Genomic DNA, 12202 nt, shown 5'->3' with positions numbered 1-12202 from the left:
CGGCGACGGGATCAAGGTCACGTCTCGGGAGGTGTCGACTCGGATGGGGAGCACAAGGTCGGAGACATTGACGGCCACAAGGTTGGGGAGGCGGCGCAGTGCGGAAGCGAGCCGCGTCGGGAAAGCCATATCGACAGGGGGTGATTGACGCCAGAGCGGACGTTTGAATCTGCGTCTGCAGCAAGCCGAAGGACCTGGTGATTCGGAAAGGCTTGTCGGCCGTATGGAGTCCATGAAAGGAGTTAACAAGTCATCCGAGCATGATTCTGATGACTGTGTTTGTGCCTTTCTGTGCGACCACTGACCTCGGCGAGACCGTGAGGATGTTGGTGAGGACGTTGGTGAATTGTCCTTCACGAGAGAGATTGGCGAGAAGACTCTCCTCGCTTGAGCGGTTGAAGTGAAGACGCGGAATCCAAGCAGGTTGCCGAAAGGTCGGATATGCATGGTCTCAGCCCCTGGACGATAATGCATCTCTTAGATCTCCGGCTGCGACGCTGGACAGACAAGCATGGTGATATGGCGGAAGCATTGTGATTTGGTCATGGCCGTCCGGGTCGATGCGTGGTGGCGCTCAATACCAAGCCAGAGGAAGAACATCCGGTGCAGAAAGTGCCTCCTTCCTGAGCTGAGCTGAGGCGGTGGCCAGAGCTTCTCCCATGTGGACCCCCCTTGCCCCTAAGCGAGTCTTGGCTTCGGCTGCCGAGCTCTGGGATTGGCCGAGCGATTGGAGCTGTCCGCCATTGGTTCGTTTGTGCCCGCTAGGATGCAAGTGCGGGGCCCAGAGTGGAGACGCTCGACCCGACTGAGTGGATTCGTTCGCTCGCTTGAGGATGGAACGATTCCATTGCATTGCATCCAGGAAGCAGCAGCAAACGGACATGCACCTTCTTCATAGATACTTACTGGGTAAAGGCACATTAAAATGGAAGCAACAAACTCATCTGACCTGCTCCGGATGCGAGCGAGTGCGGCAGCTCCCAACGCTGCATCGGCCTTACCCGGCGATGTGAAGGTGAAGGATACCTGGTTTGACACGGCTTACCTGTCAAGATGATTTTTCGTCTGGTTTCTTGGCAGTTGGGTGACTTTTTCTCCCAATGGTTCATCGCATGTTTCTCATGGGCACGTCGATGACGAGTCCATGGCTTGCGGCGGAACCCTCGGCGCCGTCACCGTCACCGCATCCCGTTTGAACCGCCCGCCCTTATGATGACGGTTTGACGTCCAACGATACTGGCCCCCATCCTGACTGACACATGCCATTCCTTCTACTTTACCCAACCGAATAAATGTCCATTTATTAGACAGTTATCGTCTCGCACCCGCAATAGCGCCATCACCACTCCCGCCGCTTGTACCACCATCACACACGCTCTCACACACACTCATGTACACCCACCACCCGCCAAATCACGCGCACACCCAATCACTCCAACCGCTTCTCATTCTGATGGGTTGCAGCATCGACCGTGGCCTCGTCCAGAAGCTGTCCTGATTCGGTAATAGACCCGCATGATAGACGCTTCTCGTCTCCGCGGTACACGGACTTGGCATCTTTCTCGTCCGTAGCTACGGCCGTACCATCCCGGACGCATCGAAAAACGGCGCACATCCACCACCACCTTGCTTTTTCCCGGTCGTTTCGTTTGATCGGATCTGAGATTCTTGGTTTCTTCGTCTCGCACTCACCACTGCTTGCTCGCCCATCCGACCGGCAGTTCGGTTCAAACTGCTTCTCGGTTTTCCCCCGGCCCACAACCAATCCAACCGCCCATCCATCTGCCTCCCACCCTCCCCATCCCCGGTCACATCGATCAAAGCGACTGAGCCGAACCTGCTGCTACGTCCGTATTCCGACGGTGTAAGATATCCATCCACCTTCAACCCACAGATATCGATTGCGCCTCGGCGCGCTCTCGTCTCCTGCGACGATAGCTTCTCGCACTCGCTCCGGGCTAGTGTGTTAGTTGCATGGCTATCCCAGAGACATACACGTACACTCACTCTCTCTCCCATCAGCTGTGACTCGCTTAGATCTAGCAATACCGTTTTCTGGTAAGCGCATCCATTGTCATCAGGAACAAAAAACCCAACAATCCTTTGTGCGCTTGTACTTAAGGATCCCGTCTTCCACGTCCTTCCCTTTTCCTTCCATTCCAAGCCTCGACCGAGCTCCCGGATTCACCTCAACACCATCACTTCTCAAGTCTCGGGATCCAAGCCGCTAGTGGTTTCCGATCATCTACGACTTGTTTCTTTTCCCCCCTTCGTCGAAGCTGGTTGCTTTTACGTGTGTTTCGTTTGCTGCACGCAGTGACCTCTTCAGCACGCTCACCCCACATCTCACTCACATCCTCTCACACGACAATCGACTTCACCCGGAGAACCTTTTCTCATCACACATCCCACCACACTCAGCTTACATCAATACCCTAAGCCTAGTAGATCACCCCAAGCTCAGTCCAAATGAGGATCCGTTCACCCCGCTCAAGTCTTGTCAGAGTAAGGCGACTGTTTTCCTTGCCAATCAAAGAACCCTAGTCGATTTTTACATGTGAACATCTCAATTTGCCCTCATCAACACCTCGCTCACAAAACAATCTCCAGGATTCGACTTTCTCTGAGCCACAAGACTCCTCATCTCAGAAAACCAACCCCAAGATGGCCGCGACCTTTACCAGACTGCCGGCGATAACATCACTTCGCACCGCCAAGGACGAGGAAACGGATCTCCAAACGTTCCGCGACAACCGGACCAAAGGCGCATACGATGAATGGCCTAACGAAGCCGGTGTAAGAACAACTCGCAACCCCTGACCCTAGATGTCTCCGTCTGACCGAATCCAGTTTGACGGCCTGACCGAAGAGCGCGGCCCTATCGAGCTCAGCATCCAAGGCGAGATTCCCGCATGGGCAGCTGGCGCCCTCTACCGCACGGGACCAGGTAGCTGCAAGATCGAGGACACGCCCAAGGGGACGTACTACATCTCCCACTGGTTCGACGGCCTCGCGCACACGCACAAGTTCGACATCGTTCCCCGAGAAGACGACGACAGCCGACAGGGCAGCGGCCCGACTCGCGTGATGTACTCCTCGAGACGGCAGTGCGACCAGCTGGTCCAAGATATCCAGGCGTTGGGCCCCCAGAACCGCTTCACCTTTGGCCAGCGCCGCGACCCCTGCGTGGGCATGTTTGGCAAGATCATGAGTGTCTTTTCCCGGGGCACCGCGCCCAACATTTGCGTCGCCGTCAACGCAAACGTCCCCGGCCTGACCCCCACCGTCCCCGGAGCCACCGATCAGGGCCCCGCCGGCCCGGGACATCGCAACGGCGTTCGCAGCATCTGGCTTTCCACCGACGCGAACCCCCTCCTTGAGATCGACGCAGACACCCTGGACCCTGTGGGCACCGCACGGCAAACCAAGCTTCACCCGGACTTGACGGGCCCCATGTCCTGCGCCCACGCCCAACGAGACCCCGAGACGGGCGACATGTTCAATTTCAACCTCGCCTTCGGCAGGCTGGCCACGTACCGCATCTTCCGTGTCAGCGCCGCGACCGGCAAGACAGAAATCCTAGCTTCGATTTCCGAGGCCGAGGGGAAGCCCGCCTACATCCACAGCTTCTTCCTCTCCAAGAGCTTCGTCGTGCTCTGCATTCCCGTGACGCATCTCGGCTACAACGGCCTCAAGGTCCCCTGGGAGCGCAACATCCTCGACTCCATCGAGCCGTTCGACGCCAGCAAGCGGTGCCGGTGGTACTTTGTCGACCGCCTCAACAACAAGGGCGTTGTAGCCACCTTCGAGACACCGGCCGGTTTCTTCTTCCACTCCACCAACGCTTTTGAGGAAGCCGCAGAGGACGGATCAGGGGTCGACGTGTTTTGCGAAGCGGCCTACTACCAGAACCTCAACATCCTCCAGAACCTGTACTACGACGTCCTCCTCAATAGGAACGACGCCGCCAACAAGTTCTGGACGGCAGGTGACCGGATGCAGAACGGATACGCGAGTCTCCGGCGGTACAGATTCAGGATACCAAACGACACCGATACCAAGACGGCCACACTGCCAACGGAGCCCGAACTCGTGCTGTCCGTCCCCGCCCCGCACGCCGGCGAGCTGCCGACAATCAACCCGGCCTACCTCACCCGCCGTCACCGCTACGTCTACAGCCTCTCGGACCGCGGCCTCAGCACCCTCCTCGACACCATCGTCAAGACGGACGCCGACACGCGCGAGGCGCTCATGTGGGAGTGCCCGCACGCCCACACGCCTGGCGAGCCCATCTTCGTGCCTAGGCCTTCGAGCAACGGCGAGGCTCCGGCCGAGGACGACGGCGTCATTCTCAGTGTCGTGTTGGACGGCACGACGCAAACGAGCTACCTCCTCTGCCTGGATGCTACAACGATGACGGAGCTCGGCCGGGCCGAGTGCGACTTTGCCGTGGGCCTGGGCTTCCATGGCATCCATGCGCCTTCGGCCTCGGCTATGAACTGAATGTGGATGGAAATCGACGTTTGGGCATGTGATTTGGATCAATTGTGGTGTTGGACCTTTAACGACGGTGATGTCTTATTATGTTATGATACCTTGATGATGATGAACGATAGACCGTCTTCATGATGAGGGCGTTGGGTATGACGAGAAGTTTGCTCCCACGATCCCTGGTTTTCTTAGGAGGCGGCGATTAATTAGGTAGAGACATCCGTTAATACTACTATCCTCCGAATTTGAGAATGATGCCTCGTCATGTTGGAGTAGCAGTGTATGGGCAACGCTCACTGGCACTGGAACGGGTTGCAATGAATCTACTACTTCACGGTAACAGATCTGACATTGGCCAAAACTTAACCCAAACTCGAGTTATCTCCAGTTTGGACCTCTGTCCGGCTTGTGCATTCTTGTAATAATGGAGACTGGCATCCCGCTGAGTGTGGGCTCATTCCTTCAATGCCCCTATCACTGACGACGTACTCGTCCTCGCAGTTTCCTTGTTGCGCTCATTCATTTTCACCAGATATCAGCTGCGAACAAGTCAAAGACTTTAGGATGTGACTAGAATTATATTTAGAGTATGCATCGTGTTTCAATGCGGGTTGCTAGCTGTAAGTATATGCTCATGGTTCTTCTGTTGGATTCATGCATCTTGGTGCCCTGAATAGAAAGAATATGATGCAGGCGGGGGCGACAAAGGAAATATGTAGACTAGGGGCGAAATGAATGCAAACTTGTCTAAGCAGTAGGGTATCTCCAGCTCCTATCCTCGAATATGTCCAGTAACGCCGAATGCAAAACAAAGGAACCAAAATGCTTCATGCAGGCAATCCGAGACTCGCAAATCACTCTTCAAGCCCCTCTCGCAGCGCGTCGATATCAACAAGATCAGGAGACACCTTGCTTGGGGGTCCGCGGCGCTGGTGAGCCGCCAAGTACTCCTGAAACCCAGGTATCGCCCCGGGCTGGTTGATGCCTGGTGCACGGCGAAGGTCCCTCTCTCTCTCTTTCTCCTTGCCACTCCGTTTAGGCGGCGTAGGCGTGGGCGGGGTGGTTGTTGGAGTGGTTGCCCGGGGGGGAACGGAACCTCCGCCGCTCCACGGCCGCCAGCTGACCCATCTCCCGAGACCGCTTGAGTACTGAGAGTGCTGCGATCCGGGGCTAGATGGCGATGTGCCACGTACGGGCGTGGACGCCATTCTCGGCATGGGCAACCCTGCGAGGCTGTCGCGCAACATAACGTCACTTCGTTTGTCGCTTCCGCGGGAGATGGTAGACCGCGCGGTAACGCCAGTGAAGACGGCGTCTGCCCCGCCCAAAGGCCGCAGGGTCATTTGACTCGGTCGTACCTTCAGCGTGTGAATGTCGAGTCCTCCAGACAGAGACATGATCGACTCATGAGAGACTGCACGATGCAGACGCTGACGGGGTAGCTCCTCGTATTTCGAGAACGACCTTTCCGTCTCCGTCTCCATCGTCTCCGTGTCAGTCTCCGTGACCTCTTCACTAGCTGAAGTGAGATCCGGAAGCTCCTCTGTGCCGTTCTCTTCTCTTTCCTCCTCGATCGTCGTCGAGATGTGTTGCGTGACGTGAAGCGCAGGTGCCGCAGGTGCAGCAGGGGATGCCACGCTTAAAAGCCTACTAGGCACGGAGAAGCTTCGCATGGACGCTTCCGATGGGCGCTTGTTGTGAGATGACTTCCATGTTGGTGAGGTCGGGTCCAGACTTGTGGTTGGAGACGTGGGGATATCCATATCCAGGATTGGCCTGTCAAACATGGACAGTCGCGGATTTGACTGCGGGGAGCTTGGGACGGATGAAGGTGCGAACTCTGACGGTTGCTCCGAGAAAACGGACCATCTGTTAGATGGCCCCATGGAGACTGTCGAGGTGGAGGCCTTGTGAGAGTGGGAGGCCATGGCCGGTGTTGATGGTGGAGGGCGCCACGCCGGAGGAGGCGTAGAGGATCTTGAAACGCTCGTAGGCGAAAAGAGTCCTGGGTTCAAGCTATGACGCTTCTTCTTCGACTTGTTCTTTTCGGCCACGTGGTAGTGGTGATGAATATGCAACTCCTGGGAGATATTTTGAGTCACCTCGGCTGGTTCCAGGGGAAGCTCTGCACGCAAAGTAGACACGGCGCTTGTGTCGTCCTCGTGAATAGGCTGGTGGCACATCAACTGGTCCCGCAAAGCCTGGATTTCGTCGTTGGAGTTGACCAGCATTTCCCGCAGTTCCGCCATGCCCAACTGCAGGTTTGCATTATCCTGAAGCAGATCACGCACGAAATGGGACACCACATTTGTGCCACTTTTCCCGGTGTTGAGTGACTTGGCTGCGGCGGCTCCCTTAAGACGTCCAGCAGCGGCATTCAGCTCCTTTTCCATCTCTCGTTGACGCTCCATGCGGCCCAGAACCTCCGTGTGGCGTTCTCGTTCCTCCTTGGCTTCCTGTTCCATGCGCTCCAGCTGCTCTTGAAGATCGGAGATTCCCCTCTCGGCTTTCCTCCACCGCTGCATGGCAGAGCGGGCTTCAGATTCGGAGGTGATGAGGGTGTTTTGCAGACGCAGCTGTTCCTGCTCGAGGAGGGCGATATGCCGTTCCATCTCAGCAGCACGGGCTGCTGCGCCCTCAAGGCGACGGACGGCCTGGTGGGAAGACAGCAGGGTGGCCTCCAGGGTCTGGATCCGGATGTCGGAATCTTGGACGGTGTTGTTCAGCATCTCGAGCTGGTCGAGCAAGGTTCGGTTCTCCTCAACGGTCCTCGTGTTCTCGGCCTGTAGCTCCAGCTTGTCGTTCTCCAACTGTTCGATTCGGCTTGTTAATGACAGGCGGTCTCGTTCCGCATCGGCCATGTATGCCTCGTGGCGGGCAAGCAGGGCCTGAAGGGAAAAGGTCAGCGACATGTCGACATGAGCGGTGGTTCCGAAAAAATGCAATTGACAATGTCAAGCGCGGAGCTGGAGAGCAAAGTTTGCGGACTGAAACGAGCACAGGGCCCCATCTTCTTGATATGAATCACAGGAAATGAGGTCTTGGAATGCATCGAGATAGGACACGGGACGAACAGAGCTGGAGCAGAGGCTGGAATGTTCTTGACTTTGACTTGGGCGGGGGAGAAAAAAGAAGCGTGAGGGAATAGGGCAGAGACAACGCACCTTGCCCAGCTTGGCGGCGGTATGGACATCTTTTTCGACGGTTTCCAGGAGGGTGCAGCTGTGCTTGAGAAAGGCGCAATCGTTGCGGCCGCAGCAGCAGCGAAGCTTTGGGCCATCGTCGGGGCGAGCCGTGGAAGTTGGGACGAAGTCTGCCATGGCGTCGGCGTCGCGAGATGGGGCGTCATCGGTGGACTCTGCCATTGTTATCGCGGCAGAGAAGACGTCTCTACGGCGGGCAGCATGCTGAGCTGAGACGAGGGCAGCACGGACGCGGGCACTTTGAACCGTGGACGGGGTGCTGCCGATGGGGATCACGAGCAGGTGGGGGTTGAATAAACGAGGGTTTTCGGTACCGCAGCCGTAGCGACTCGGGCTGGGGTCGACGAGATGAGTCGGTGATGAGAGTGAGACCCGGGGGGGTTGTGCGCGAGAGCGGGAGGAATGATTTTATGTCGAATTGTGGTTGTTGTGTGTGTGCGTGTTCATGTAGGTGTGCAGTATCCGTAGCTTGGGCGTACTTGTATTGGGTCTACGCGATTGGGAGAGAAGAGACGAGGCGGCGCGGTGAGCACCCAATGTAAGTGCCAAGGCCTGGTGAGTAGGAGTATCCGCCGCTGTGCGTGTTATCGCGAAGTGGGCGTGACTGGGAGGCCCTCTGTGTGCGGTTGTGTCTTTGGCGGGCGATTGTGCCTTTACTGGAGCAGTGTGGCTCTCGATGGTCTGCTAGGCGCGGTATGGACAGGGGATGACCCAGGCCGGCGGGGGTCGACTGCAGTTTCTTTTGAGAGCATGTGGTCCGAGCCGAAATGAGTCTCATCAAATAAGAGAGAGGCAGCGCGAGAAAAGAAAAAGATTTCAACGGCAGAGGCTGCGAGGTCGGATCCGATAACGAAGCGGGGTGTCTGCTGGGTAGTGTGTGTTGTATTGTCGTAGGTATGTATCCGTATCCGTACCTTAGGCGAGGTAATGATGCTGAAGAAACGAGATACAAAGGCGGCAGTGAGGTATCGAGCAGGTGTTCGTCCGACCCAGCAGACGGTGGAAGGGGTCCCGGTCAGGAACCCGACAGGAACAGGAACAGGAACAGGCTGAAGTCCTGAACAGGAACAGACCTAGGATGCGATGGTGAGATTGAGAAACTGGGAAAGGGCAAAGGCGCGCAGGGGCCCCGCAGGAGTCAGTCAGGACGTATAGACGGGATGGAATGGAAGACGGGAATGAGGAGCCTAAGAGAGACGAGATGGAAGACGGGAGACCTAAGAAAAAAAAGAAGCTGGAAATAGCTGAGACGGGACGGCGCAGCGCAGTGCAGCAGCCCAGCCCAGCAGCGCGCCCAGCAGCGCACATGGCGCCCTCCAGAGAAGGAAAGAAACGTTCGCGTCAAGCCAAACACAGGCAGGCTCGCTCTTCCCACGCTGATCCAAACCGGCATGGCGTCTTTTGGTGTCTCCACTTGGCGTTCTTGCGGCGTACCCACGTACCCAAGGTCTCCACCAATCCAGGAACACCACACATCAGAGTTGTCATCCCGCCCACGTCCCCCAGGAACAAGTCAACGAGCCCCACCTCCAGTGCCCGCTCTGCCGCTTTCACAAGTCACTGCTGTCTCGCTCAGAAGTGAGGTGTTGTCTTCAATGTAAGGTACCTACCTACCTCACTGAGAAAAAGTACATGAGATAAGGCACCATCGGCACATGGGTAAGTGCAGAAAACAAAGTGCCACCCCACGAGGCCAGCCAGCCATTGCCAACGAATGAGACTCATCATGTCTGCCAAAATGACGACAGACTACCTTGCCTTCCCTCAGGTTCGTCAGTGGTGTCTTGTGACAGGAACTGGCAGCCACTCATCTCGTGGCCGCATGGCGACGGCCACCTCATCTTCACACCACCACCAGCCACCTTACTTCCTGTCAGTCGCTCCAGACTAACAACATCTCGACTCAACGAACAACTGAAAACTCAATGACCATGACGCCAATTCGCAGATAACGATGGCCGTGACCGCCATCACTCTACAAGGTTCATCGCGCTAGCCCACGCCCTTCTGACAGGAGTTCTGAATCGGCGCACATTGACTCAGATCGGGCTATCCCCGCGACCAAGTTTTTCTATCCCATTCCCGAGTCAAAAGCTTACTGCACGCGACCGCGACTGCTCAAAACAATGGCGCGTAAAACATTCGCCGTCATCTACCGAAGAGGAACTCGTTCGTGTAAAGGAATCTTGTCGCGATTCCACCGTTGTGTGATTTCCGACGTGACTGGCCTCCAGCTATCATCCCTCTCGGTAAGGCTTTTACCACAAACCTGCCAATAGGACCCGTCAGTGATAGAACAACAACACCTGGCCGCATCGGCCGATTCGACTATGCTGAAGCTGATGCTCGGCAAGAAGATGATGGAATCAGTCGGCGGCGGCCCCTCACCTTCGACACCCGCGGCGACGGGTTGGTTGCAACCGGCCCGGCGACACGCATCGCTACCTTAGGTTTAGTGGGCCGACCCGCTGCATCTCGGTGTGCATCCACTGTGAATTCGGTGCCTTACAGCACTTGCCCGCCCTCTGTGAGGTACACCGCTGTGGATCTCGGCCGAGCCACATTTCACAGAGTGAGATCGTCTCAATGACAACCCCGACGTCAAGCCTCTGACCTCCGTCAACCGGGTCCGAACACGGTTGCCTCAAACCCGTCACTCAACATCATTTCTTCCGCCCTTCCGGCCTCACCTCACAGACACCACATACCTGCGGATTCGGACCAATCCACCGCTGGGTGCGCAATGTCGTCCTCAGAGAAGAAGCCGCCGGCATCTGCAGATGCCAGCAAGACCGTCGTCCGCGGCGCCTCCCTCCTCATCATCCTTCAGATCGGCTCCCGCGCAGTCACCTTCATCGCCAACCAGCTGCTCCTCCGCTTCCTGACCGCCCAGCTCCTCGGCGTCTCGACACAGCTCGAGGTCTACTACCTCTCCGTCCTCTTCTTCGCCCGTGAGAGTCTGCGTGTCGCCGTCCAACGTCAGGAAACCCGCCCCGGCTCCAGCAAGCGCGATGACGACCCGAAAGCCCGCGTCGGCCGTGAGAGCCAGGCCGTCATCAACCTCGGCTACCTCGCCGTCCTGCTGGGCTGTCTCGTCACTATCGGTCTCGGATGGCTCTACCTCTCGTCCGCCGATGAGCTGACCCGCAACACCCCAAACTTCCTGCTCGCCCTCCGCCTCTACGCCGTCGCCGCCGTGCTCGAGCTCCTTTCCGAGCCCTGCTTCGTTCTCATGCAGACAAGACTGCAGTTCGGCACACGCGCCACCGCAGAGTCCATCGCAACCTTCCTGCGGTGCATCGTCACCTTTGGCACCGCCGCCTGGGCAACACGAGCCGGCATCGAGTTTGGCGTTCTCCCTTTCGCCGCCGGACAGCTGTCCTACGGCGCCAGTCTCCTGCTCGTCTACCTCTGGTCCGGCGCTCGTCTATCAAGCACAGACGGATTCTCCCTTCTTCCAAAGAGCCTGGGCCCCAGTCAAGAATACGTCGCCTCGTACTTCTACCGGCCAACCGTCAGCCTGGCGTCCAGCATGATGGCCCAGAGCATCGTCAAGCACGTCCTCACCCAGGGCGACACTTTCCTGGTTTCCATCCTCTCCTCCCCCAAGTCACAAGGCGTGTATGCCCTGGCCAACAATTACGGAGGCCTGCTCGCCCGCCTCGTCTTTCAGCCAATCGAAGAGAGCAGCCGCAGCTACTTTAGCCGCCTCCTTTTGTCGCAAGACACAAAGACCAGCAAGCCCTCCAAGGAGACCGCAAACACAGCCAGCCAACATCTCCACACACTGCTCAGATTCTACGTCCTTCTCTCTGCTGTCATTGTGAGCATTGGTCCCGTAGCTGCCCCGCCAATGCTGTCCCTCGTCGCTGGCAAGCGCTGGGCCAACGAGGGCGCTGGGGACGTGCTGGCAGTATACTGCTACTACATCCCTCTGCTTGCCATCAACGGTGTTGCCGAAGCATTCGTGGCATCGGTGGCAACAGAGGCACAGGTGCACCAGCAATCGGTTTGGATGGGCGCCTTTTCCGTGGCCTTTGGCTCCGCAGCCTTCGTCTTCATGCGCGTCATGGACCTCGGTGCTTCAGGTCTCGTCTTTGCCAACTGCATCAACATGCTTTGTCGCATCGTTTGGAGCATCGCATTCATCAAATCGTACTTTAGAGGTCTTGAAACACCATTCGAACTTTTTACATTGCAGCCAAACGCCGTCACCTCTATCGTCTGTCTATCTGCGCCGCACCTCATCCGAAAGGTGGCCGGCGTCGTTTCCTCGGGGGCCTCCACGTCGTTCAAGCACCTGGTCGCCATTGGCGTGGCCTCTGTCCCCGTCGTCCTTTTGATGTAAGTTGCCATCATCTACCCTGGCTTTTGACTCTGGTATTCTAACACCCATCTAGCCTCTTTGCGGAACGGCGGTTTCTCATGCAATGCTACAGCTCGGCCCGCAGGCCAAAGGCTGCTGCTTAGCTTAGACACCCATTAGATATAGAAAACAAAATGAAATC

General features: G+C 57.0%; 2 protein-coding genes and 1 pseudogene across 3 annotated transcripts; 2 read left to right on the top strand and 1 right to left on the bottom strand.

Moving 5' to 3' along the window:
* Positions 1-2664: 2664 nt before the first annotated feature.
* On the top strand, positions 2665-4503 carry GCG54_00011889 (Retinoid isomerohydrolase; the record flags this gene model as incomplete). The annotated part of the gene is made up of 2 exons (XM_045411778.1): positions 2665-2796; positions 2851-4503. The coding sequence occupies 2 exons, from the start codon at positions 2665-2667 to the stop codon at positions 4501-4503; spliced, it is 1785 nt and encodes a 594-aa protein (XP_045256961.1).
* Positions 4504-5345: 842 nt separating this feature from the next.
* On the bottom strand, positions 5346-7856 carry GCG54_00011888 (uncharacterized protein; the record flags this gene model as incomplete). Its single annotated transcript, XM_045411777.1, has 2 exons — positions 5346-7379; positions 7656-7856. 2 exons carry the CDS (start codon positions 7854-7856, stop codon positions 5346-5348), a joined length of 2235 nt encoding a protein of 744 aa, XP_045256960.1.
* A 1964-nt stretch (positions 7857-9820) lies between these two features.
* Positions 9821-12164, top strand: GCG54_00011887 (annotated as a pseudogene). The gene is made up of 4 exons: positions 9821-10266; positions 10301-10430; positions 10451-12038; positions 12095-12164. Coding segments are annotated over exons 1-4 (2234 nt in total).
* Positions 12165-12202: the final 38 nt, after the last annotated feature.

Source organism: Colletotrichum gloeosporioides, assembly GCF_011800055.1.
Source record: "Colletotrichum gloeosporioides strain Lc1 chromosome Unknown consensus_108, whole genome shotgun sequence".
Classification (NCBI taxonomy): Eukaryota; Fungi; Ascomycota; class Sordariomycetes; order Glomerellales; family Glomerellaceae; genus Colletotrichum; species Colletotrichum gloeosporioides.
The sequence above is the reverse complement of the archived record's forward strand: the minus strand, read 5'-3'. Positions and strand labels throughout refer to the sequence as shown.